This window comes from Erythrolamprus reginae, chromosome 6, assembly GCF_031021105.1.
Source record: "Erythrolamprus reginae isolate rEryReg1 chromosome 6, rEryReg1.hap1, whole genome shotgun sequence".
In the NCBI taxonomy this organism is placed as follows: Eukaryota; Metazoa; Chordata; class Lepidosauria; order Squamata; family Dipsadidae; genus Erythrolamprus; species Erythrolamprus reginae.
The window spans coordinates 83,327,037-83,352,754 of NC_091955.1; the positions used below are offsets into that span (position 1 = coordinate 83,327,037).

Consider the following 25,718-nt stretch of genomic DNA (forward strand, 5'->3'; position numbering starts at 1 on the left):
CCTAGTACAGTAGATGTGTTGGGACTACAATTTAGTAATTAGACTTCTCAACTTTAGCATCAGTGTGTGACAAAATAAATCAAGTTTGTTATAAGCTGAGGGAACTCTGATGCTTTATCTCCGTGAGTCCATATAGAATAGAATGGAATAGAATAGAATTATTATTATTATTATTATTATTATTAATATTATTATTATTATTATTTATTAGATTTGTATGCCGCCCCTCTCTGCAGACTCGGGGCAGCTCACAACAGTGATTAAAACAATACATGGTAACAAATCTAATAATTAAAATCTAAAATAACAATTTAACATTAAAAAGTCTAAAAACAAAAAAACCCAATATATAAAATACATACACACAGTCATATCATGCACAAAACTACATAGGCAAGGGGGGGGGATGTCTCAGTTCCCCCAAGCCTGACGACAGAGGTGGGTTTTAAGGAGTTTACGAAAGGCAAGGAGGGTGGGGGCAGTCCTAATGTCTGGGGGGAATAGAATAGAATATACAGTAATTTTATTGTCCAAGTGTAATTGGACACACAAGGAATTTGTCTTGGTGCCTATTAATTAAACCCGTGCATATAAATCTGATAGATAGATAGATAGATAGATAGATAGATAGATAGATAGATAGATAGAGAGAGAGATAGAAAGAGAGAGAGAGATAGATAGATAGATAGATAGATAGATAGATAGATAGATAGATAGATAGATAGATAGATAGATAGATAGGCTCTCAAGTGTACATAAAGAAAAAGATAAATTCATCAAGAATCATAAGGTACAACCAGTACTACTGATACAGCTAATTGCACGCAGTTCCACATCTCTGGCATGCATGCATGCATCCAAGCATCATTTATATCTGTGCATGTGCAGGAAGCAAAATCTCACGAGGGAATACGCGTGTGCGAAATGTTGGTGATTTTTTTGCTTCGGGGCAGGAATGGAGCAAAAAACCCCACCAAAATCTCACACGTATATGCATCCCCTTGTGAGATTTTGCTTCCTGCACATGCGCAGAAGCAACATCTCGCCTGGATGTGCACGCCCACGCTGGAGACACGAACCTTTGCGCAATTAACCGTACCGGTAGGAACCCATTAGTGGGTACAACACTTAATGATAGTCCAGGTACATATAAGCAATCAAATCATATTAGGAAACAGTCAATATAAATTATAAGGATACAAGCTACAAAGTTACACTCATATACACTCCCCTGAGCTCAACGGGATTGGGAGGCATAGAAGTCAAATAAATTAAATTAAATATCCGTGAATGTGAGCAGTTAGCTTTGGTACTGTTGTTACCCCGGTATGAAATTTGTTTGCCTTAACAATATGCTTGGGGGGCTTATCTGAATCCATTTGAAAGACATGGCATTGCCACAGGATTCAGCAGAATTAACAGAGGTGGAAAGGGACCTTGGAGGTCTTCTAGTCCAACCCTCCACTCAAGCAGGAGGTTCTCGAAGACACTTCTAGAAGTGCAGACTTCTGGCACAAAGTGGAAGTTGTGAGAGTGCAAGCAATTTAGGGAAATAGGCTGCTGAAACAGTGTAAGTAGGACAGATATTTGGGGCTGTGACATTTATACTGTGTAATACTTGGAAAGAAAGCCTTTGCTATAAGAAATAATTTGAAATATTTATGGCGTAGTGGCAGCTAATTTCATACAAAAAACCAGAGTATACAAATACAGGGAGATATAGAAGGCTGAAGAAAGATATCATTTTTCTTGTTTTTCAAAAATATTCTAAAGTAGAGAGAGAGAGAGAAACATTAGACAAAACGCCAGTGTTTTTCAACCTTGACAATTTAAAGATATGTGGACATGCTGCCTGGAGAATTTTGGGAGTTAAAGTCTATATCTTAAAAGTTATTAATATTGAAAAACACTCTCCTACATGATAGAAATGAAAGCTCTTGAATTTTACCTCTGATAATGCTCTATGAAAGTCTGCATAACCTTAAAAATGTTAAAATGGTATCAACAGTCTCGAGATTAAAGTCGATTACCATATTTTTCAGAGTATAAGACGCAGCGTTGTATAAGGTGTACCTTAGTTTTGGGGGAGGAAAATAGGTAGGGGGGAATCTGCCTACCAGATATTCATCTGGCTAGCATCCTTTTTTTTTTTTTTAAATAAATTTATTAAATATATACAATAAAAACCAAATACAGAAAGATAAAAGAGATATACATATTGTACATTTTAACATTTACACTCTACTTATGTAGTAATTGGGGAGTGGGAGAAGGGGGTTGTGAAGGGAGGGAAGTAGATATAGAAGGAAGGGGGATAGGGAAAAGAAGGAGGGGGGATAGAGAAGCGAAAACCAGCGTTAGAGCTGGGTCTTCTGGCTAGCATCCTTAGTCTGGTCAGATTCAGCACATTATTTTATCCCCTGGTTAGGGCTTAAAAAACTTATTTGGAGAGAGTAACAATGAAAGAGCTTGCAAACTGCTAAGAGCTGGGAACATCATAATACTTGGTTAGAGCTGGAGAGAAACATTCTGAGTAAGTAAAGCAATGGGAAAAAACCCTGCATAGACTTAGGGCTTGATTTATTTATTTATTGAACACATTGAAACTTACACACAAGAAAGAATGGTGTTTCTTCCTATTTTTCCACGTAATCTCCATCCCGTTATATGGCCTTCCTCCAGCGAGATACAAGGGCGTTTATGCCCTGTCAATACCACTCCTTCTGGTCATGAAGCCATTTCTGCACTGTGCAAATCACCTCTTCGTCTTCGTAATGGCTGCACCCTCTGTTCCCAGAGACTAATCGTACTTCTGTCGACTGCATTCTCCACAAGCTGTACACAAACATTTGTGAATGTCCCCAACAGTGTCCTTCTCCGCAGTGAGAAATTCAATGATGACACACTGCTTGTAGCGTACATCACTTACAGACGCCATTTCGAAACACAACTGCAGCTACACTATCTGTCTGAAGAAACGCAAAATGTATACACACACTCCTGACAATTCAAACAATGTATATCTAAAGTTTTGCATTTGTACCATTACTGTAAGCTGAGAAAAAAAATGTGGTGCATTACTTTCTGGGTGACCCTCGTAGTTATTGAATGTGCAGCAAAACCTTCGCTTTTTGTGCTAATATTCTTTACAGCCCTTTGTTCCCCCTGGAGTTACTGTTCTAGAGTCTTTGACCCCTGTGGAAATGCTCAGTCAGAAGGTCAGTCACTTTTAGGTCAAAAAGTGGGATGTTTCTGCATTTCTCCCGGAGCAGAATGATGGGGACGGAGGTTCCATCTGCTTTGTTGACCGGCTGGCCTCTTGTACAGCTAATTGTAGAAATAATAGCGAATGAAGAGATGTCATTGCCCAAGTCTGGACCGCTGGGCCTGGAAATACGTTCTTTCTATTTATCATTGGAGGCCAGCTGATACTCGGTGCGCATGTGCAATTATAAGAGCCCCACCACAATTAGGCTTGAATGAGTGGCTCAGGGAGTAGAGCCATAAATCACTGGGCCCATTTCTCAGCTGCGTCCTTCCTGTCAGTATCCATTACTAGTGAGGGCCACCTGCTGTCTTTCGTGGTCTTTGCCTTCTGTTGTTATCCTGCCTCCATGTCCGGCCTTCCTTTTAGCTGCTAGGGACACTCTAAGAGTGGTTTTGGGATCTGCATCTTTCCAGGCCTGTTTTTCTCTTCAATGGAGGCGTCTTTATATTTTCTCGTATTTCACCCGTTTTTGTTCTTTTCATATTTATTTATCACAATTACTGATACTTTTTGACTTCCAACCATTCATTGAGCGATCGTTCAAAGTTACAACGACCCTGAAAAAAGTGACTTATGACCACATTTCACACTTACGACCATCGCAGTGTCCCCATGGTCACCGTGATAAATATTCGGAGATTTGATATCTGCCTCAGATTTATGAAGGCTAGAGTGCCCCAAATTAACTTTTGGACAAGCAAAAATCAATGGGGAAGCCAGATTCGCTTAACAACCGTGTTAAATGTAAAGCAATTCATTTAACAACGGTGGCAAGAGAGGTTGCAAAATGGGCTAAAACTCATTTTACTATCTGACTTAGCGACATAATTTTTGGGTTCAATTGTGGATGTAAGTCGAGGATTGCCTGTACATCAAAATATTTAGCCTGGTCGTCGGTCGGGGATAAAAGCGAAAGAAAGAAAAAGACTTACTTGAGTAAGAACAATGTATAGAAATGGTGAATGTAGCTATGTAATAGCTACGTAATAGTGAATAGCTACGTAATAGGTACGTAATAGTGAATAAGCATTACGAGAAATGTAACACAGATTTGTCACACAACGTCCAATGTTTTTAAACATTTTTGTGTTTGTCATGTGTGTTTATAAATAAAGAAGCTTTTTCTACTAAAAAAAACATTTAGCTTGTGAAAAATGGTAACTAGAGTTAGGAGCATGTTTAATTAGACTAATTTCCAGAATCCTCAAAATGTCGCCTACATCCCCAAAGAGGTTTTATTCTGCTTTTTGGACAGAGGTCATGAGTAAGATTTTGAAAACACCTTCAATTTATTTATTTTATTTATTAATTGGATTTGTATACCGCCCCTCTCCAAGGACTCAATGCAGGGGCGAAAGGCTCCCAGTTTATTCGTGCCTGTCAGTCATCAGAGAGCCGGTCGCGAAAGGAATGCAAGGCTCCGCCCACCCGCCCGGAAGCCGCCACTTGGATTCAATGTCGTTTGGCGGGCCCAAGGGGAAGAGCCTTCTCTGTGGTGGCCCCGTCCCTCTGGAACCAACTCCCCCTGGAGATTAGAATTGCCCCCACCCTCCCTGTCTTTCATAAACTACTCAAGACTCATTTATACCACTAGGCATGGGGGAGTTGAGATATTCCTTTTCCCCTAGGCCATTACAAGTTATGCATGGTATGTCTGTGTGTATGTTTGGTTTTATAATAAGGGTTTTTAGTTGTTTTATTATTGGATTGTCAGATGCTGTTTTTATCATTGTTGTTAGTCGCCCTGAGTCTACGGAGAGGGGCGGCATACAAATCCAATAAATTATTATTATTATTATTATTATTATTATTATTATTATATATCTGCGCATGCATGGAACGCTTTGTGCATGCGCAGAGGGTAAAAAACCCAAATGGCGCCATCTGGGTGGGTGGGCGGAGCCTCACACTGCTTTTGCGCCCGGCTCTCCGACGACTGACAGGCGCGAGCGAACAAGGAGCATTTCCACCCCTGCTTCAATGCTTTGGTTGGGAAAACAATAACAATGCATCTCCAATTCATCTCTTTTAGGAAACTAGGCTTTCTACCAAGTCCGACTAATATTCCTCTGGATCAATATTGTCTCCGCTCCGTAAATAGCATTTTAGGGCTTTAGCCAGGAATCCTTTTGTTTTGTTTTTCTGACCAGGCACTGAACCTCAAACCTTTTGTATGTGAGGCACGTGTTTTCCCGCTGAGCTAGGCACCGTCCTTTCAGCCCGGCCACCAAGAGTAGAGATTCATATTGATAAATGCTGATTTTAAGGCAACCACGCTGCTTTCCTTTCTTTTCTTCCTCATCTCTGGAAATTGGGGGAAGGGGATGAAGGAAAAGACAGAATTTGCTCTAAATTTGTGTGAAAGCTCAATGCTAATTTTAGCGCGGTTTGCATTCGACAATTAGACTAGAGGAGGAGGGGAAGGGGGAGAGAGGGAGAGAGGAAGAGGATTGGGGGAGGGAGTTCATTTAGCTGCTTTGCAAGAGAAATGGCACCGGAGACTAACTTCTGCCAGAAAAAATGGTCTGCGCTTCTGCCCTCCGTCCTCTCTCTCTGTCTCTTCCCTTCCTGACTCCCTTCTCTCCGATTCTCCATGCAGCTTTATGGCCAGAGTTTTTTTGACAGAAAGACTCTTGCTGGATGCTGCAAGGGGAAAAAAACAAAGTATTATGCAATCCTGCCAGCAGGCTTGGCACGCCGCCTGGAAGACATCCTTAGGGGTCTTCCAATCTCGCATCGGCTCTTCCAGTAGAGTTTATTGATTATCTTTTCTTCGCAGACAGCGGCATGAAAGAGCAGCTGCCTATAGAAAGTGGGCTTCACCGGAGGGGAGAAAGAAACAAAGATTTCGCTTTGGAAGGAACTAGGCCGCCCGTCTTCTCTGGCCCAGCAGATCTGGCAGAACGCACTTCTTTGTAATGCACTGCACTGAGGGGGCAGCGGTTTCTATTTTCAATTCTTCCTATGCTTCCTCTCCCAACGGCCTTCAAGTAGAGGCAGAGACGTGCCGCATTAACTCCTCAGTGCCAGTCTGGTTCTTTCTGAAATAAGGTGTAACCAGTGAAGGATTGCAAATTTCTTTTACTAGCACACTGTGGGCCTGGCTTAATTTGTGGGAGTGGCTTGCTGGCCATGTGACCCGGTGGGAGTGGCTTGATGATCATGTGACCGGGGGTGGCTTAAAGCAGTGTTTCCCAACCTTGGCAACTTGAAGATATTTGGACTTCAACTCCCAGGATTCCCCAGCCAGCAAAGTCCAAATATCTTCAAGTTGCCAAGGTTGGGAAACACTGGCTTAAAGGACACGTGACTGGCTTAAAGGTGGCCAACTTGATGTCACTCATGTCAAGGGTTTGGATTAGGGTTAGGATGCTTGGCCCCTCCTCACCTCAGAAAGATACAATTTCCCTATCTATTTACTATTACCGAACATCCAAAATATACTATTTAATTCTATATATCTATGCCATATATGTACATACATATTACACACAGGCACACACAGCTCTTCTAAAATTATACACATCCAACCTCATTTACTACAATAGGAAAAACATACCCAGAGCCCAAAAGGGAAAAAAGGAACAAAATTTTTCTACCGGTTCTGCGTACCTGATCATACCCGTAGGAGCCCATCACTGGGTGTAACTGTGTATTAGGGTTAGGCTATCTGTAAAATGACAGGTACGCCACCTTTATATAACCCAGCGTTTCTCAAAGGTTTTTTTTCAAAAGGCACCTGGACTTATCTTTGGTTTTCCTTGAAGGCGTTTTGCTTCTCATCCGAGAAGCTTCCTCGGTTCTTACTGAATGGTGAAGAACGGAAGGATTTGTATTCCTTGCAGCCATTCTGGTCGTTAGCACTCTTTCTGGGAGCCTTTGAGGCCACTTGGAGGTTTATCTGTGTCCTCATGGTGCAAATGGGTGCAAATCAGATGACTGCAAGGAATATAAATCCCTCCACGCGCCACCCTTCAGTCAGAACTGAAGAAGCTTCTTGGATGAGAAGCAAAACGTCTTCAGAGAAAAACAGATAAAGTCCAGTTGCCTTTTGAAAAAGTACCTGTCAGACAACCGTGACCTGATAACTGAGAATCTCCATTAACTCAGGGTTTCACAACCTCAGCTACGCATGGATTTCAACTCCCAGAATTCCCCAGTCTATGCTTCTTAAAGTTTCCAATTTTGGGAAATCCTTATATAACCAATAGGCCTCCTCATTTCAGTAGGTTTTCAGACCAATTTGTTTGCTTCTGATAATGTTCTGGGTGCATCTTCTTCCGGGGTGGCGCAGCAGGTAGAGTGCTATACTGAAGGGCCACTGAAGCTGACTGTAGATTTGTAGGTCAGTGGCTCAAATCTCATCACCGGCTCAAGGTTGACTCAGCCTTCCATCCTTCCGAGGTGGGTAAAATGAGGACCCGGATTGTGGGGGCAATAGCCTTGCTCTGTTAAAAAAGTGCTATTGCTAACATGTTGTAAGCCGCCCTGAGTCTAAGGAGAAGGGCGGCATAAAAATCAAATAAATAAATTAATTAATTAACTTATTCCCAGTGTCGCAGCTGAGAAAGTACCATTTGGCTACCCAAAGATTTCAACTGAGGATTTCTCAGTTTAGCAGCTACACCAGACGGCTTCTTAACCAGATTTAGTAATATGACACATTCTGCTTCTCAGGCCATCAGACCCAGAGCTACTGTATGTCTTCGTTTTTTTCATTATTATATCTTGTACACTGCTCAAAAAAATAAAGGGAACACTTAAACAACAGAATATGACTCCAAGTATTCAATGAGAATATTTCATTCATTCAGATCTAGGATGTGCTATTTGAGTGTTCCCTTTATTTTTTTGAGCAGTATATTTTCAAGGGAATATTTCAATCCCAGTTAAATTGAGATTCTATCTATCTATCTATCTATCTATCTATCTACCTACCTACCTACCTACCTACCTACCTACTTATTTAGTCCAATACACAATGAGGGTTTTAGTGGATATATATATATATATATATATATATATATATATATATATATATACATGCAAAACATTACACAGGGCAAAACCCGAACTCAGAACAATCTACATATATATATATATATATATATATATATATATATATATATATATATATATATATATATACACATAGTAAAGTACACGATGAAGGTTATAGAGGAGATACTCATAGTAAAATATATCTAAGAAAGAATAGAAAAGAAGATATAGTAATAGAACATATCAATGAAAGAATAGAAGAAGAAATATGGGAATAGAAGAAAGGTATAGGAGATATAGGAGAGCAATAGGACAGGGGACGGAAGGCACTCTAGTGCACTTGTACTCGCCCCTTAATCTATACTATACCACAACCTTGCCTGCTCTCCCATTTTCAGCGTCATGTTGCATCATTTCATTTTTAAAACGTCTGTGTGTAAGCGCACACATATACGCAGCAAAGAATAGCTGGGGCATTTTGTTTTTGCGCAGAATTATGTCAATAAAAGAACAATGCATAAGCTTGTGGGTAGGGTGTAAGATGCAGAAAGGAACAGCATGCACTGAATGGCACAACCGAGTAGCTGGCATTGTGTACAGAAACATCTGCAGAGCATCTGAGCTGGATTCTCCCAAGTCCAGATGGGAGATGTTGTAGTTAGCTCTGGCCCAGCTCCTGCCCCAAGGACTGTGGATGTGGGGGAGACATCCACATGCTGCAGGCCTGTTTCCCCCCCCTCCCTCGGTGGGATCTGATGATGAAGGCTCCTCTGACCAAGAAGACATGAGTGACAGGGAGGAGGAGAGTGTGGCAGACAGCTCAGAAGGAGATCAATTCTCTAGCTTCTCCTTGGATTCAGAACAAGAGTTAATGATACAGCCACGCATGCGGAGAGCGATGCATAGGCAACAACAACTGAGAGATTATTATCAAAGAAAATGAGGCCACCTGTGGTTGGGTGGGGCTGTGGTCATTAGTGAGGCTGCTATAAATAGCAGCCTGTGGGTTTGGCCATTGTGGAGGATTATCTGATCCTTGTGTTTCGTGACTGATTTACTGACTTTGACCTTTTGTGTGCTGATTTTTCCCCGCTATGAAACTAAACCAGAGCAATGTGTGTTTCACTTTGTGAAAGAAGAAGGACTGTGAATTGCCTCACAGCTGCAAGATAAGTACAGTATTACAGAACTGATAAGGGACTTGTACAAATTGCCAGTTTGTTTGGAGACAGTGCTCTTTGCTATACAAAAAGAGGGCTTGGTTTAAGTGAATTTTCATTATACAGAACATTGTTTTGAATTTTCAAACGTGTGTGTGTCTGAAATTTGTACCTGTGAATTTTTGGGAGGATTTTACCAGAGAGCCCGACAGAACAGGAGATTCCACAGAAAATTGTGGAGGATAACAGAACTAAGTTCCTGTGGGACATTTTGATCCAGATGGAAAGATATTGGCCAATCGTCCAGACATCGTTCTAGTGCAGGGGTCTCTAACCTTGGCCACTTTAGGACTTGTGGACTAGGGCTGAGGAATTCTGGGAGTTGGAAGTCCACAAGTCATAAAGGTTGGAGACCCCTTTCTAGTGGAGCAGAAGAGAGCAGTCATGATAGTATGCGAAACTCAGGAAATACCAGAGTCTGAAAGATGAACTAGAGCAGATGTGGAAAAAGCCAAGTGGTCCTGGGGTAGTAGGGATACTTGAAGCTGTGACTCTTAAGCTGGGAGAGTGGTTCCAACAGATACCAAGAACAATGTCCAGAAGAAGGAACGTGGTTTTGCATGCTACCTGCATCCCATCGATGGGACTTCACTTGTTTGCATGGCCTGGTTTCTGGCATGCTGCGGACCAGGGCTGGTCCACAGACTGGGGATTGGGGATCCTTGTTCTACGTCGGTGATTCTCAACCTTTCTAATGCCGTGACCCCTTAATACAGTTCCTCGTGTTGTGTTGATGCCCAACCATACGTCTAGCACCAATTCTCCCAACAGAGCTTTAAGCTGATTGGCAGGAACGTCAGAGGAACACCCTCACAGTAAATGTCTGATTGGTTGGATTGTAAAAATATGTTCCAATGTGCCAGAATAGAAGTTTTAGTTCCTAACCCCATGGGAAATTTGCCTTTTCCCATGGTCTTAGGCGACCCCTGTGAAACAGTCGTTCGACTCCCAAAGGGGTCCCGACCCCCAGTTTGAGAACCACTGTTCTAGGTGGTTATTAAAGACAGCCCCACGTAGAATCCCCTCTTTGGGGGGGGCATTTGGACCATAATACCATCTTGGTTGGGTTTACAGATTAGTTTTATTATACCGTATGTATTTTATTGCATTTTAATTATATTATTTTTATCTTGATGAAGTTTGGGACTGCACTGGTCTGTAAATGTGATTAATAAACTGGTTAATTTAACTTTGGTCTGACAAGTAAACCCAAGCCAAAGTTGACTTTGGGTTTGCAGGTGCTAATTCAAAACTATAGTTTTTGAGGGCTGCTACATATGAGACCCTGAGCTACAAAACAACTAAGCCACCACATTCTCTCTATAAGTGTGTGAGAAGTGAACTTTTATTCACAACATTTAAAGTTACAAAAAATTTGCAAATTAGAACTGCTGGTGCCAACAGAGACTGTTTTCACAGGATGGATGGGGGATGGAACCGTTTCATGAAAAGTGCCGTATGTATAATTAACGTCTCACAACTTCCTTGCTTGCCTGAGTCCAAATCACTTTTTAAGATTCAGTACAATTTATTTTAAAATATAACCAATCTGCCAAGCTAAACATACTTCATACAAAAGCCTGAACTGTTTCTGTTTTTTTAAAAAAAAATTTAAAAAAACCAAACCTCAGTCCTGCATTGTCTACCTTTGAAAGACTATGGCTAAGGTCAAGCCTTCTTATTTTAATAGGCTTCATATTTTCTTCGGCCACAGATGTATTATAAATTTAAAAACTCCCACCCAGAGGCCAAGGGGGTGGGACAGAAGCAACCCTTGCACTTCCCTCCAAGTAAAAGAAGATGGATGTACTGTAGTGTCAAGCTCAATTAGATCCAATTGTGCTGGCTTTTGCCAATGAGAACAATGCAGCTTTTGTGACCGGCTCGCAACAGAAAGCCTGGAAGGTTTTAAATAAAAGCAGCAGTCTAGGCCAGCCTTCCTCAACCTGGCACCCTCTCTGTTGGGACTTCAATTCCCGTAATTCCCATCCACCATCACAACCCTGACACCAAAGTGCATAACTTCTGCATTTGGGGAGAAACTAGATTGGCGAAGATGGGGAAAAAACCTGCTGCAGTTCTCAATTTCTCTTTAAGGCAACAACAGAATCCCTGGACATAGTTCCCTCTAAGCTGAGCAGTGAGCAATCGCTCACTTAAAAATCACCATCAGCTCAGAGTTTCCCAAACCTGCCCAGAAGCCGAGAGGGGAAGAGTGAGAGGGAAGGAGAGAGAGAGGAAGAGAGGAAGAGAGAGAAACAGATAGAAAAAAGAGAGGAAGGAAAAGAATGGGAGTAAGGAAGAGAGAAAGAAAATCAAAATCTAGTTTGAAACTAGCTCAACTATTTAAGTGGCATTTTGATATTGAGAGTTGCCCTATTATGAGCTCACTGTTATAGACACACAGTATTTATTTATTTATTTATTTATTTATTTATTGTTTCTGTGCCACCCAGTCCCGAAGGGACTGCCGCTCAGAAACTATACTTTTCTGCCCACCCCCCCAAAAAATTACAGGGAACACTGTCCCTGGACAAAGGTCTCCTCTCCCTGTCTCCTTTTGTCTTCTTTTCCAGATGAAAAATGGCTTTCTTTTCTCCCGTATGGAAACACTAAAAGTCGAGGTATTAAAGATAACGCTGCCATAGAGGGTTATGCTGAAGAAGCATTGGTTTCCTCCAGTGAAGGGCTGCTATTTCTTTTTACTACCGCACTGTGGGTGTGGCTTATTTGGTGGGCGTGGCTTGCTGGCCATGTGACTAGGTGGGAGTGGCTTGACAGTCATGTGACCCGGGGATGGCTTAAAGGTGGCCAACTTGACGTCACTCACATCAAGGATTTGGGTTAGGGTGCCTGGCCTCTCCTCACCTCAAAGAGATACTATTTACTATTACTGAACATCCAAAATATACTATACTGCTCAAAAAAAATAAAGGGAGCACTCAAAGAACACATCCTAGATCTGAATGAATGAATTATTCTCATTGAATACTTTGTTCTGTACAAAATTGAATGTGCACAACAGCAGGTGAAATTGATTGTCACAGTGTTGCTTCCTAATTGGACAGTGTGATTTTACAGAAGTTTGATTTACTTGGAGTTACATTGTGTTAAGTGTTCCCTTTATTATTTTGACCAGTATATTTAATTCTATGTATACATGCCATATGTGTACATACATATTACATACAAGCACACAAAAATATACATTATGCCCTCATCACCTCGACTACTGTAACGCTCTCTACATGGGGCTACCTTTGAAAAGTGTTCGGAAACTTCAGATTGTGCAAAATGCAGCTGCGAGAGCAATCATGGGCTTCCCTAAGTATGCCCATGTTACACCAACACTCCACAGTCTCCATTGATTGCTGATCAGTTTCCGGTCACAATTCAAAGTGTTGGTTATGACCTATAAAGCCCTTCATGGCACCGGACCAGAATATCTCCAGAACCACCTTCTGCCACACGAATCCCAGCAACCAGTTAGGTCCCACAGAGTTGGCCTTCTCCAGGTCCCGTCGACTAAACAATGTCGTTTGGCGGGACCCAGGGGAAGAGCCTTCTCTGTGGCGGCCCCGACCCTCTGGAACCAGCTCCCCCCAGAGATCAAAATTGTCCCCACCCTCCTCGCCTTTCATAAGCTCCTTAAAACCCACCTCTGTCGTCAGGCATGAGGGAATTGAGATATTCCTTTCCCCCCAGGCCTATACAATTTATGCATGGTATGTTTGGCTTTTAATAAGGTTTTTTTAGCTATTTTAAATATTAGATTTGTCATACGCTGTTTTATTATTGTTGTTAGCTGCCCCGAGTCTACGGAGAGGGGTGGCATACTAATCTAATAAATAAATAAATAAATAAATAAATAAATAAATATACTACTTAAACTGTGTATGTATGTACACACATACACGCATGCACAGCTCTTCTAAAATTATACACATTCAAACTCATTTACTGCAATAGGAAAAACATACCCAGAGCCCAGAAGTGGGGGGAAAAGAAAAAAATTCCAATTTTTTTCTACTGGTTCTACATACCTGACCAAACTTTTTCTACCGGTTTTGCGTACCTGATTGTACCTGTAGGAGCCCATCACTGGTTTCCCCAAACATGCACACCTGTGACATAGACTTACCTGGAAGTGAGCGAGGGAAGAGAACTTCGCCTTTGGGAAGAGAACTGCTTCAACGCATGGCAGACCCCAGCCCTTGAAATGCAAATATACGGGAACTGGTGGCCCACCCCCCTCCCCCGGAGGAAAAGCAGCTTAAAGACAGCCAGGCCTGGAGAGGAATGTTTAAAAACAAAAAAAAAAAAAAAGGAAAATAGCCACCCCTCCTCTCTTCCATAGGGACCCTCGCTACACAGCAGGATTCAGTCTGCATGACTGAACAGGCAAGCAAGGACAGCTCCTTTTAAAAAAACTTTACCGAACAATGGATTCGCCTCTTTCCACCATTTCAAATTCTCTACCCCTCCCCCTTCCTTTTCACCACTATCCCTAGTTTATAAAAATGCTGCGCGAGTTGGGAAGGTGAGTTAGTATTTTGTATACTGCTCCAAAAAAAAAAGGGGGACACACACACTTAAACAACACAATATAACTCCAAGAAAATCAAACTTCTGTGAAATCAAACTGTCCACTTAGGAAGCAACACTGATTGACAATCAATTGTTGTCAGCACATTCAACTTTGTACAGAACAAAGTATTCAATGAGAATATTTCATCCCATTCAGATCTAGGATGTGTTCTTTGAGTGTTCCCTTTATTTTTTTGAGCAGTGTATTATACTCTGGAACAGAGGTCTTCAAAAACTTGGCAACTTTAAGACTTTGTGGTCTTCAATTCCCAGAATTCCTCAGTCAGCCATGATCCTCAGGTATCATTTACCTCAGAGGTCTTCAAATTTGGCAACTTTTAAGACTTTGTGGACTTCAACTCCCAGAATTCCTCAGCCAGCCATGATCCTCAGGTATCATTTACCTCAGGTCTTCAAATTTGGCAACTTTAAGACTTTGTGGACTTCAACTCCCAGAATTCCTCAGTCAGCCATGATCCTCAGGTATCATTTACCTCAGAGGTCTGGAGAATTCTGGGAATTGAAGTCCACAAGTCTTAAAGTTGCCAAGTTTGGGGACCCCTGCTCTAGAAATATTTAACCTTCCTCCCAGTTTTTTAAAAATCATTCTGTAGAGAATTTTAGAAAAAAGACTGCTATCAAGAGGAAAAGTCAGAGAGGAGTTAAGAAGGGACTTCCCCAATCCAATTTAGGCTATTTTAACATCCAAATTTGGCATTTATTTTTATTTGAAAGCCTGGGTTACAAAGATTCCAACCGTCCCCCAGTTTCTCCAAATTCACTCAACTTATTGTGTAATAAGATAAAAGGAAAAACTACGTGTTGTCCTTAGTAACTGAGACAGTGTGTTTCATTGTTATGCCAACAGCACACTAAAAACGATTAGCCGGCAGTTGCAGGTACAAACTGTTATGTACAGGTAGGATAATCTAGTTCTAAAGGTCCTTTCAAACCGAACCATTCGCTGAACCATGAACTTCTAATTTGGAACTTACTTACCCTTTTATGCTCAAAGGACAAAAGCGTTCACTAGATTCACTAGACCAGAGGCCTTCAAACCTTGCAACTTTTAAGACTTGCGGACTTCAACTCGCAGAATTCTCCAGAGTGCATAATGGTTTGCAAAATTCTTGGGAGTTGAAGTCCACAAGTCTTAAAGTTACCAAGTTTGGGTCAAATTGCTCATTAACCAAGGAAGGAGGGGATCACAAATAATTCTCCTCACAACTTTGGATATTCCTACGTTTTAAAAGGACAAAGACACACATGCAACATTGGTGTTTTTTTTAAAAAACATACTTCATATTTCCATTTTTATTATATAAATATCAGTTTAGCCTTTTACTGTAAGAATATAAAATGTTTTAAAGAGGATCTTTAATTTTATACAAATTCATAAACAGTACATTTTATTCCATGATGGGGGCGGGGGGAGGGGGGGCTGTAGTTTCTGGGCTTATCCAAATTTCACATTTCCTAGAACTGTGTGGAGAACTGGAAGAATCTACACCGGCCCTTCCTCTCCCCTCTCCTCTCCCCCCCTCCCCATATCAATTTTGCTTTCTTCAAAGTTATCTTGATCCTCCTTCAAAGACAAGCATCAAGAAGTGGCTTTCATTTTAAAGGCAGAATAGAAGTTGACTTGAAGTTGGACTCCCCCCCCCCCCCCATTTAGGGCAGTGTTTTTCAACCAGTGTTCCGTGGCACACTAGTGTGCCGTGAGACATGGTCAGGTGTGCCGCGAAGCTCAGAGAGAGAAAGAAAACAAGAGAGAGAGAAAGAGAGAAAAAAGAAAGAGAGAGAGAAAGAAAGCAAGAGAGAAAGACAGCAAGAGAGAGAGAAAGAAGGAGAGAATGAGAGAGCGAGAGCGAGAGAGAGAAAGCAAGAAAGAAGTGAATGAGAGAGAGCAAGAGAGAGTGAAAGAAAGAGAGAGAGAAAGAGAGGGAGGGAAGGTGGGAGAGAGAAAGACAGAGGGAGGGAGAGAGAAAGAACAAAAAAGAGAAAGGAAGGAAGAGAGAAAGGGATGGAAAGAGAAAAAAGAAAGGGAGAGAAAGAGGGAGGGAGAGAGAAACAGAGCGAAAGGGAGGAAGAGAGAGAATTTTTTTGCCCAAACTTTTTTTTACCACCCTCACCCCCCCGCTCAATGTGCCCCATGATTTTGTAAATGTAAAAAATGTGCCACGGCTCAAAAAAGGTTGAAAATCACTGATTTAGGGGGCAGCTGCAAGTCAGTCTCTTCTGCTTGCTCCTCTATGGGCGCTTCCTTATCTGGAAGCTACCTACTTTGATCTAAGTAATTTGAGAAGGGAAGGCATGAGTTTGCATATATTTAAAGAAACAAGAGTCCCTACTTTCACATTTCTTTCATCGTTGCCCAGTCACTAATTTGGACGTCCCCGCGTGTTTCCATGTCTTTGTGCTGTAAGAGTGAGAACGCAAAAGCACTGGTGGGTTTCCAAAACTTTAGCCAAAAAAAGGAAGAGGCGTCAAATTTCCTAGTCGCTTTTCCGCCTTCCTCTTCCTCGCTCCAAATCATAAAACCCCAGGGGAAATCTTACCAGTCTAGGCACACCGTATTTCGGTTTCAACTTCCTCATAAACATTCCAAGGTTGAGGGGAAGGAGAAAAGAACGAGAACCCAAACCCGAGGTAGCCAAATGTTTATATAGCGATAATATACTTGAGTTAAAATTCACAAGGGTAGCCACTTCAGCTGTCTTTCAAACTTATTCCATGGATGGAGAGGATAAGAGAACCAAATAAAACAGCTAAGGTATAAAGGGAGGCGAGGGAGGGAGGGCTGCAGAGTTGTAGAAGGCATTTTGTTGCACTTCTGCTGATGATTAATTCCATCACTCTGCCTCCAACCCTCCCAAAAATTAAACTGTGGCTGCTGTTATTATTATTATTATTATTATTTTTTTTAAAGATCAGTTTCCCCAAAATATGAAATAAGTAAGGGGGGAGGGGGGGGAGCCACAGAAATATAACAAGTAAAAAAAGATGATTCAACTTTGTAATGGTTCCAGCAGCAAAGGGGAAAATGGTGATGATGTGGGTTGGATACAGCATTAAAATGAGGGGTTTTTGGAGGGGGGGGGGGATGTGGTGGCCTTCTAAGCAACAATGAGCAAAGCGAACACATGCCCCAGTTGACGCTCCCAACTAATAGCATTTCTAAAATTAAAAAAAAAGCCTCTCTTCTCAGTAAAAGACTTAATATTTCTAATCTCAAAACGGGGAAAAAAAGCAGAAGGCAGGACCAACAGACAAGGGTTCTAGAGTTTAGGAGAGGTAGAACAACAGGGCCAGGAAAGATTTGTCCTTTTCAGACAGGAAATTTTCTGCCAGTCAATTGAGCTAGAAAGGCCAATGGCTTGAGTTGGTGATAAGGCAATGCCCAAGTCAATTTGGGATCTACAGGTTGCCTACGTTATTAAGGAAAAGGGTGGCAGACTACAAAAAGCACGGCGTTGGGGGGGGGGTGTTGATGGACAAGCACAGGTGAAAGGGACTAGTAAGAGGCGAGGAGCAGGTTCTCATGAAATTAGAAAGGGAAATAGGGTAGGATTCTCTCATCCCTAGTGCAGAAGTTAAGTGAAATCGGATTGGGGTAAAGGGGGGCTACGTCCATCCCCTGTGCATAAACGATTGAGAAGCTGCATTTCCATTGTTTTAAAAAAATATGGTGCTGTATCCACCCACAGGGAAGGCTGCTGTAGAGTGCAGTTGTCTCCCTCTAATGCAGAGGAAGGAGTCAGGAAAAGCAGTACAGGTAGTCCTCAACTTATGACCAGTTGCTTAGAGACTGTGGACTAACTGGCGTATACTTAAGACCCATGGTCGAAGTTCTGGCTGCCACCCTCCCTGTGTGCATGTGATAGTACTCGGCTCAGCAACCGGCCACATTTATGGTGGGTTTGCAAGGGGCCACAGTTCACGCGACCCCGTTGTCAGGATTCTGATGGATGCCCTAATTAAATCATGGGCCAAGCTTCGCCTATTCCACGAGGGTTTTGCTGAAAAACCCGCATTTGCTGAACCAGTTTTCAGAAAAACCGAATCCAGACCACCCCTGACTTGCTTAACGACTAAAGATTAACAAAAAGGGCTGTCAAATCAATCACTTTATAACCGTCATGGAGTTAGGGCCAAAACGGACCCTGCCCATCGCGATAATAACTTGAGAACTACCTGTACGGTCCTCCCCCTTTCTCTCACCTCCACTGTGCGGGCACAGAGGCCAAAGAGCCAAGACAGCAATAGCACTTATATACCACGTTCACAGTGCTTTTTAGCCCTCTCTAAGCGGTTTATAGAGTCAGTATGTTGCCCCCAACAATCTGACCCCTCAGTTTACCGGCTTTCAGAAGGATGGGAAGGTCGAAAGGTGCTTTCTCTTCCTTCCCCAAACCCCTTTGGAGGACTACCGCCTCCTCCAACCCCCCCCCTCCACTTTTCTCTACTGCAGCAGTCAGTCGGTTGAATCCTTCCGGGTGGGATGGGGCTCTCTCCGGGCGTCCCCTCCTCTCACCTTACTTTTTCACTCTCAGTCATTTGCCAGAGTCCCAGATTGAGCACCTTGAGGCAGGGCAATTGAGTGATGCGTTCCAGGCCCCTCTTAGTGATGCGGGTGCAGCCGTAAAGGTCAATGCCCGTGAGCTGGCTAAGGTGCTCAGCGATCAGCTCCAGGCCTTTGTCAGTGATGCGGACGCACTGGCCGATGTTGAGGGTGCGCAGCCCGTGCATCTGGCGCACCATGCGGTTGATGCCCTCGTCGCTGATGTGGCAAGAGCAGAGGGAGAGCGAGCGCAAGCCATCCAGGCCCTGTGCAATGTAGGCCAAGCTCTGGTCGCCGACCTTGTCGCAGAAGGAGACGTCCAAGCCCGAAAGGCGCAAGCTGCCCATGGCCAGGTGCATGATCCCGGTGTCGCTGATGTTGTCGCAGGAGCGCAAGTTCAACGTGCGCAAGCTGCCCATGTGGGACAGGTGGAGGAGCCCGGCATCCGAGATCCCCCCGCAAAAGCTGAGGTTGAGCTGGCGCAGGCGAGCGAGCCCCCGGGCCAGGTGCTTGAGGGAGAGGTCGCTGAGCTTCTGGCAGTCCTGCAGCGTCAGCTGTTCGAGGCCCAGGCAGCCCTCGGCGGCGCTCCGGGTCATGCCGGCCAGGTGCCCAATGCCCACGTCGGACAGGTGCCGGCAGGAGCGCAGGTTGAGACTCTTGAGGCGCTGGAGGCCCCAGGCGATGAGCAGGAGGCCCGTGTTGGTGATGTTGCTGCAGCCGCCCAGCTCCAGCACCTCCAGGCCTTTGAGGTACTGGGCGATGCGGCCCAGGCTGCTGTCGGTGATCTGCTTGCAGAGGCTGAGGTTGAGGGCGCGCAGGGAGCCGATCTCGGCCACGAAGGCGTGTCCCAGCCCGTTGTCGGTCAGGTTGTAGCAGCCGCTCAGGTTGAGGCTCTCGATCTCGGCCATGCCCTGGATCACGTAGCTCAGGCTGCGGCGCAGCGACAGGATCTGCACCCGCCGGATGCCCCGCGCCGCCAGGCTGGGGAAGAGGGACGGGTTGGCGCGGCGCAGGTGCAGCTTGGCCTCCACGCCCCGCCAGACCGAGCGGTGGTAGGCGGCGTCCCGCCAGGCCGCGCACACCTGCGCCACCCGGCCCTTGTCGCGCACCTCCAGGTAGCCGAAGATCATGGCCAGCAGCTCCGGGAAGAGGCACGAGACGTGCGTCTCCATCGCCCCGGGCCCGGATCGACGGCGACGCCTCCGCCTCCCAGGGCCCGGCGTCCTCGAGCCCGCTCGCCCTGCCCGCCGCGGCCGGGCCTTCACATCACCGCCAGGGCGGGTTGGGCCGAGGAAGGAGTCCGTCGGGCCTCGGCCGCCGCCGCCTCTTCTAGCCGCGCCACGCCAAGCAGGCCGCGCAGCCGCCTCGGTCCCGGCTTCGGGCGGCCCCACGCCGCATCGTGGCTTCAGCCCCGCCGGGCGAACTCCGGCCTCAGCTTCTTCTGCTGCTGCCGCCTTTCCCCCTCCTTTGTCTCCCCGCCGAGTTGCCGCCGCTTTCGAGACCCGCCTCTCTCTCGCCTTCTGCCTCCGGTCGGCAGGTTCCGACTCGCTCGCTGCCTGCCGGGCCCCGGCGCCGCGTTCGAGCCGGGGCGGAGGGGGAGGAGGAGGAGGCTGGGCTGGGCCTGTGGTTGGGCTGCGCCACCCCTCCCCCCCGGGCCGCCTGCGCAATGGTACGCTCCGGAACACTCCGAGCCGTCGCCTTGACAACAGCGCCCCCCTTCTCTTCCTCCCTTCCCCCCCTCTCCTCTCCCTTTTCGGATTAACCCTTACGACGCCCGCCCAAAGCCCGGAGGGGATGGATTCCTTCATGGCAGGAAGACTATAGAGAGGAAAGTTTCCCCCTTGTCTCCGGCGGTTGGCCGAGGACACGGGTAGGCAAAGTTGGCTCTTCCATGACATGTGGACTTCAACTCCCAGAATTCCTAAGCCAATCATGCTAGCTCAGGAATTCTGGGAGTTGAAGTCCACGTGTCATAGAAGAGCCAACTTTGCCTACCCCTGACCTAGAGGTCTTCAAACTTGGTCGCTTTAGGACTTGTGGACTTCAACTCCCAGAATTCTCCAGCCAGCATAGCATTCAGGGGAAGGCAAAGTTGGCTCTTCTATGACATGTGAACTTCAACTCCCAGAATTCCTGAGTCAATCATGCTAGCTCAGGAATTCTGGGAGTTGAAGTCCACGTGTCATAGAAGAGCCCACTTTGCCTACTCCTGGGCCAAGAGGTTATCCCGCCCGATCTTGGGAGACTTGTTTTAAAGTGTCCCCAACGCTGCCGTGACGTGTCAGACTAGGACGAGGCGCATCGACGTTGCTAAGGGGATCTTTCAAGGAAGGACGGTGCCAAAAGCACACCAGGAAAGAGGGAGATCTGTGCTATCCTCCCCCCCTTCCCCAGTTCTTCCCTTTCTCTCCACCCCCCCCCCCCCGCGAGAATCCTCAATGGATTTGCCTGATTGGAGATAAATTATTTTTTTAGTCGGGCTAAAAAGAGTTCGCCGGCAATGGATGGGGCTGGAAGGATGGCTCTCGAGTAATTGAAACGGACGGGCAGTTATTATTATTATTTATTATATTTGTATGCCGCCCCTCTCCATAGACTCGGGGCGGCTAAATTGTGTTTGAGGGGAAGGCATTCCCCATTGGATTAAACCAAAGGGTAGGCAAAATTGGCTCTTCTATGAGGCGTGGACTTCGACTCCCAGAATTCCGGAGCCAATCATGGATAGCTCAAGAATTCTGGGAGTTGAAGTCCACATGCCATAGAAGAGCCAACTTTGTCTACCCCTCGGATTATCCCATGAGAAATGCCCCTACACTATACTATCTATACTATATGTGTGTGTGTCTGTATGTCACATGTATTTGATGAATTTGAAAATTAAGGGAGACTAGATCTATTTGGGTATATATATATATATGTATATGTATGTATATCTATGTGTGTGTGTGTGTGTGTGTGTGTATGTTTGTGTGTGTGTATATATATACACACACACATACACACGTATACATATTTTTACTGATAGTGAAAAGGAAGGGAGCCTAGTTTAGATCTATTTTGAAATTCAAATCCCAGTAAGGGTATGTCTAGCTGACATGGCCCTAAGAAGGTTGAAATAGATCTATACTAGGCTCCCTTTTCACTATCAGCAAAAATATGTAACCATGTAAATTATAGTTGTTGACTATAAAAAAAAATCTGGCTTGGAATGGCTCCTGCATGGGGCCGAGAGGCAAAAGGAAAGCAATGTTATTTCCTCCCATATTTGGGAATACCAGGATGATTTCGACAGAAAACAATCAAATATAGTATATATACATATATTAAAAATATATATGTACTATGCTCAGGGGTGGGCTACTGCCTGGACGGGGGGGGGGACGCAGTGGGGTAGCGAAAATGGAGCTCCACCCCAGAGCACCCAATTTGCACTGAAAGATGTTGAAAGAAAATGCAGGGCGTCCTTCATAAGCCATAAGTGGTAGTAAAAATTTTGGTAGTCCTTCACTGACTATCCTATTCGATCCTATACAATAAACCAACTTTATTGGCAACTTTAACATTGTGGGCACCACCTCCCAAGGGAATTTTGTGGGAGATTGAAGTCCATGCACCTTAAAAGTTGCCAAAGTTTGGGAGGGGGGGAACAGTAAAAAATGAATCAAAATGTTAAGAGAAATAAAATGTAAAAAAGCAGGGCGGACGCAAGCAAATGCAAAATGGCCGTTGGGTACAAGGTTGCTTTTGAAAATTAATTGGCTTTGGGACATGGCTGCAACCAATTGGCCACAGGGGGAGATGGAGTCTAACACATTTCCAGAGGATTCTGTTGTGAAGGGCTGTCCTGGTGATTGATTTTCTATCTGCACTCTAATACAAGGGTCTCCAACCTTGGCAACCTCTGATTATGTAATGTGGTTTTATTAAATGTGTTCTAGTTAGGTGTGTGTATTGCCTACTGTCTGTCTTTGTTAGTTGTATATGGCTTGCTGTTATGCCCTTTGTTAAAAGGGAATTATAAATAAACTATTATTATTATTATTATTATTATTATTATTATTATTATTACTATTATTACTATTATTATTATTATTAAGTTTTACAAGATGAACTCAGATATTGGTTAAGCCATACTCTTCTTTCTTGTGAGTTTGACTTATGGCTTTCGCGGATTCATCCATTATACTTTGTAAACTATGGTTTACTATGTCTTCATATAACAAGCAGTACGAATAAATCATAAATCTTTTTGGAATCACACTTAACTAGGTGTTTTAAATATTAGCTAATGAACGAAAAAGCCCTGTGAAAATGAGTTAATGAAGTTTGGTCTTTGAACATGAAGGCCTCAGAAAATAGATGAAATCCACACGAAACTTTTGCATAATTGCTTTTAGTGAATCTTTCACTCATTTCTTTCTTGGGAAGGAATTCAATATTCAACTTCTTTGAATGATTTAACCCTTAAGTGTGCAGTCCTCTCTACTATTTTCATTCTAGCATATCTTTCTGTTTGTAAATAAGGCTAGAAGGGACCTTTGAGATCCGAGGTCCCTCTCGATCGATTCCTGGACTGGGAATGTTTTCCCAGTTGCATGCTGCTCCGAGCCCGAAAGAGAAAGTGGCCAGGTGGGGTGAGGAGACTGCATGGGTTCTTATTGTCCTTGGCGAACCTCCTGCAGGAGAAGGAGGAGCAACCTATGCAGCTGGGCAAAATTTTTGAACGACACCCCTAAGACCTCCTTCCATACCATTTGTTGTGAGTGCCTGGCAGAGGCAGTGCTTACGGACCAGGCCGGAACCCAGGGGTGGGCTACTGCCCGGACGGGGGAGAACACAGTGGGGTAGCGAAAATGGAGCTCCACCCCAGAGCACCCAATTTGCATTGAAAGATGCAGGGCGTCCTGCATAAGCCACGCCCACAGTGTGGTAGTTAAAATTTTGGTAGCCCTTCACTGCCGGAATCATAGTTCCCTCTAAGCTGAGCAGTGAGCAATCACTCACTTAAAAATCATCATCAACTCAGAGTTTTCCAAACCTGCCCAGAAGCCGAGAGGGAAAGAGTGAGAGGGAAGGAGAGAGAGAGGAAGAGAGAGAAACAGATAGAAAAAAGAGAGGAAGGAAAAGAGAAAGAAAAAGAATGGGAGTAAGGAAGAGAGAAAGAAAATCAAAATCTAGTTTGAAACTAGCTCAACTATTTAAGTGGCATTTTGATATTGATAGAGTTGCCCTATTATGAGCTCACTGTTATAGACACACAGTACAGTATTTTATTTTGAAATTCTCTGAGGCAAAACAGGGTGGGTTTTTTGTTTGTTTGTTTGTTTATTTATTTATTTATTTATTTATTTATTATTTCTGTGCCGCCCAGTCCCGAAGGGACTGCCGCTCAGACACTATACTTTTCCGCCCACCCCCCAAAAAGTTAGAGGGAACACTGGCCGGAACCCCAAAACATTGGCTTGATTAAGCTGGCTTGGCTCTGTGTCAAAACACTAAAATTTCATTGGGCCCCAGATCGGAGAGTTAAGGGAGGCGCAAAATGTTTACGTCTTCCTGGAGGGGGGGCATAACAGAAAATAATTGAGGAGCACTGCTTTAGAGGGATCTTTTTGATGAATTTTTAAGTTTAAAATTGTAATTGGATTGGTGGGTATTGGATTTGTTATTATGTACTGTTTTTACCCTGTTGTGAGCCGCCCCGAGTTTGCGGAGAGGGGCGGCATATAAATCCAATAAATCTAATCTAATCTAATCTGACCCATTTCCTTGCACCCTAACACCCTAACATTTAGTACAAAAGAAGGTAGTGATGTATCTTTTCGCTAGGATTGACATTGCATTAACATTACTCATACCTGGCAAACGATCCAGGGAATTAAATAAGTGAGGCTGAACAAGGGCCAACCCAAAATGTCGCTTCTTTATAAATGATGTGTATGCATTTCCTGCCATACTCTTAAGGGTTTTTTTTTCAATGTCTAACTGATAAGTTTCCTTGCTGAGAGTAATTGGGCTGATATTAAGATTCTTTAAAGTGTCTTAAAATAGCCTTTAAAAAAAACCAAGTTCTCTGAGTATCTTTCCAACATGAAGAGAGCTTATACTATAAGGATATTTCCTATGCCCAGAATCCTTTACTCAGTGGAAGCTAATTTGAGCAAGGTCTTTCAAGAAGAGACAGCCATCTGCCAAGTGATTACTTGGTGCAAATGTAAGCACTTGGCAAGCTACTTAACAGCATTTTTTGAAGCCAGAGGACAGGATTTTACTACATTTCCTGTGGCTAGGGTCGATCCATAAATTGTAGACAGAATTTCTGTAATATGAAGGAACTGTTTATAAAAGTTGACTGCTGCGTGAATGGTGGTTTTATACCACATGCATAGCCACAATGTGGCTTATTTGGTTTAAGTTTTGTGTTTGTGTGTGTATTTGTTTTTAAACGTAGGCATTCTGGTTTGCGAAGCCTGGTTTATTGTTTAGCATGGTAGATGAACCCAGTGAATTTCACTTCCTCAAGTCAGCAACATTGGCTCCAAGTAAAGGAATTTTGGTTTTACAGTATTTAAAAGCCAAGGACACCAAGCATCAACTGCTTGACCGACAGACAGATTATTGCATGTTCTTTGTGGGTTAGTGTATTTTTTCCTATCACTATTTGTTTTTTTAGTGAAAACTTGCTGTACTAAAAAAACGTGACAGTTTTGAGCGAAGTGTGTGCATGTGTGATGTATATATTTATGTCTTAATGATTTAGATTGCAGATTTCACAAATCATGATTGCTGAACCTAATCCAGGAACTAGCATAATGTATGAATTCACCTGCCCACTTTGCTTTTTTGAGACATTTTGTGTTCAAAATCTCTTTGGGGTTGGGAATTTGTATCAGAAAGTAGGCTTATAGAAAAATACTTAGAAATCATCCCTGTTTGCCCATTTTATTAACATTTGGCATCCATAAAGATTGCTGTCAATTAACAATAAATACATTAATAAGATAAGACACGTATACTGACTTAGAAGTTAAGTTCTAGTACGTGAATTAATATGTTTTTGTCTTCTGCTTGGCATATGTTA

General features: G+C 43.7%; 2 protein-coding genes across 2 annotated transcripts in view; one reads left to right on the plus strand and one right to left on the minus strand.

Moving 5' to 3' along the window:
* Positions 1–25,718, plus strand: part of WNT5B (Wnt family member 5B) — a 169,276-nt gene that overhangs the window by 56,986 nt on the left and 86,572 nt on the right. The window lies entirely within an intron of this gene.
* On the minus strand, positions 15,388–20,310 carry FBXL14 (F-box and leucine rich repeat protein 14). The gene has a single exon (XM_070756467.1). The coding sequence runs from the start codon at positions 19,807–19,809 to the stop codon at positions 18,607–18,609; it is 1,203 nt and encodes a 400-aa protein (XP_070612568.1). The 5' UTR covers positions 19,810–20,310; the 3' UTR covers positions 15,388–18,606.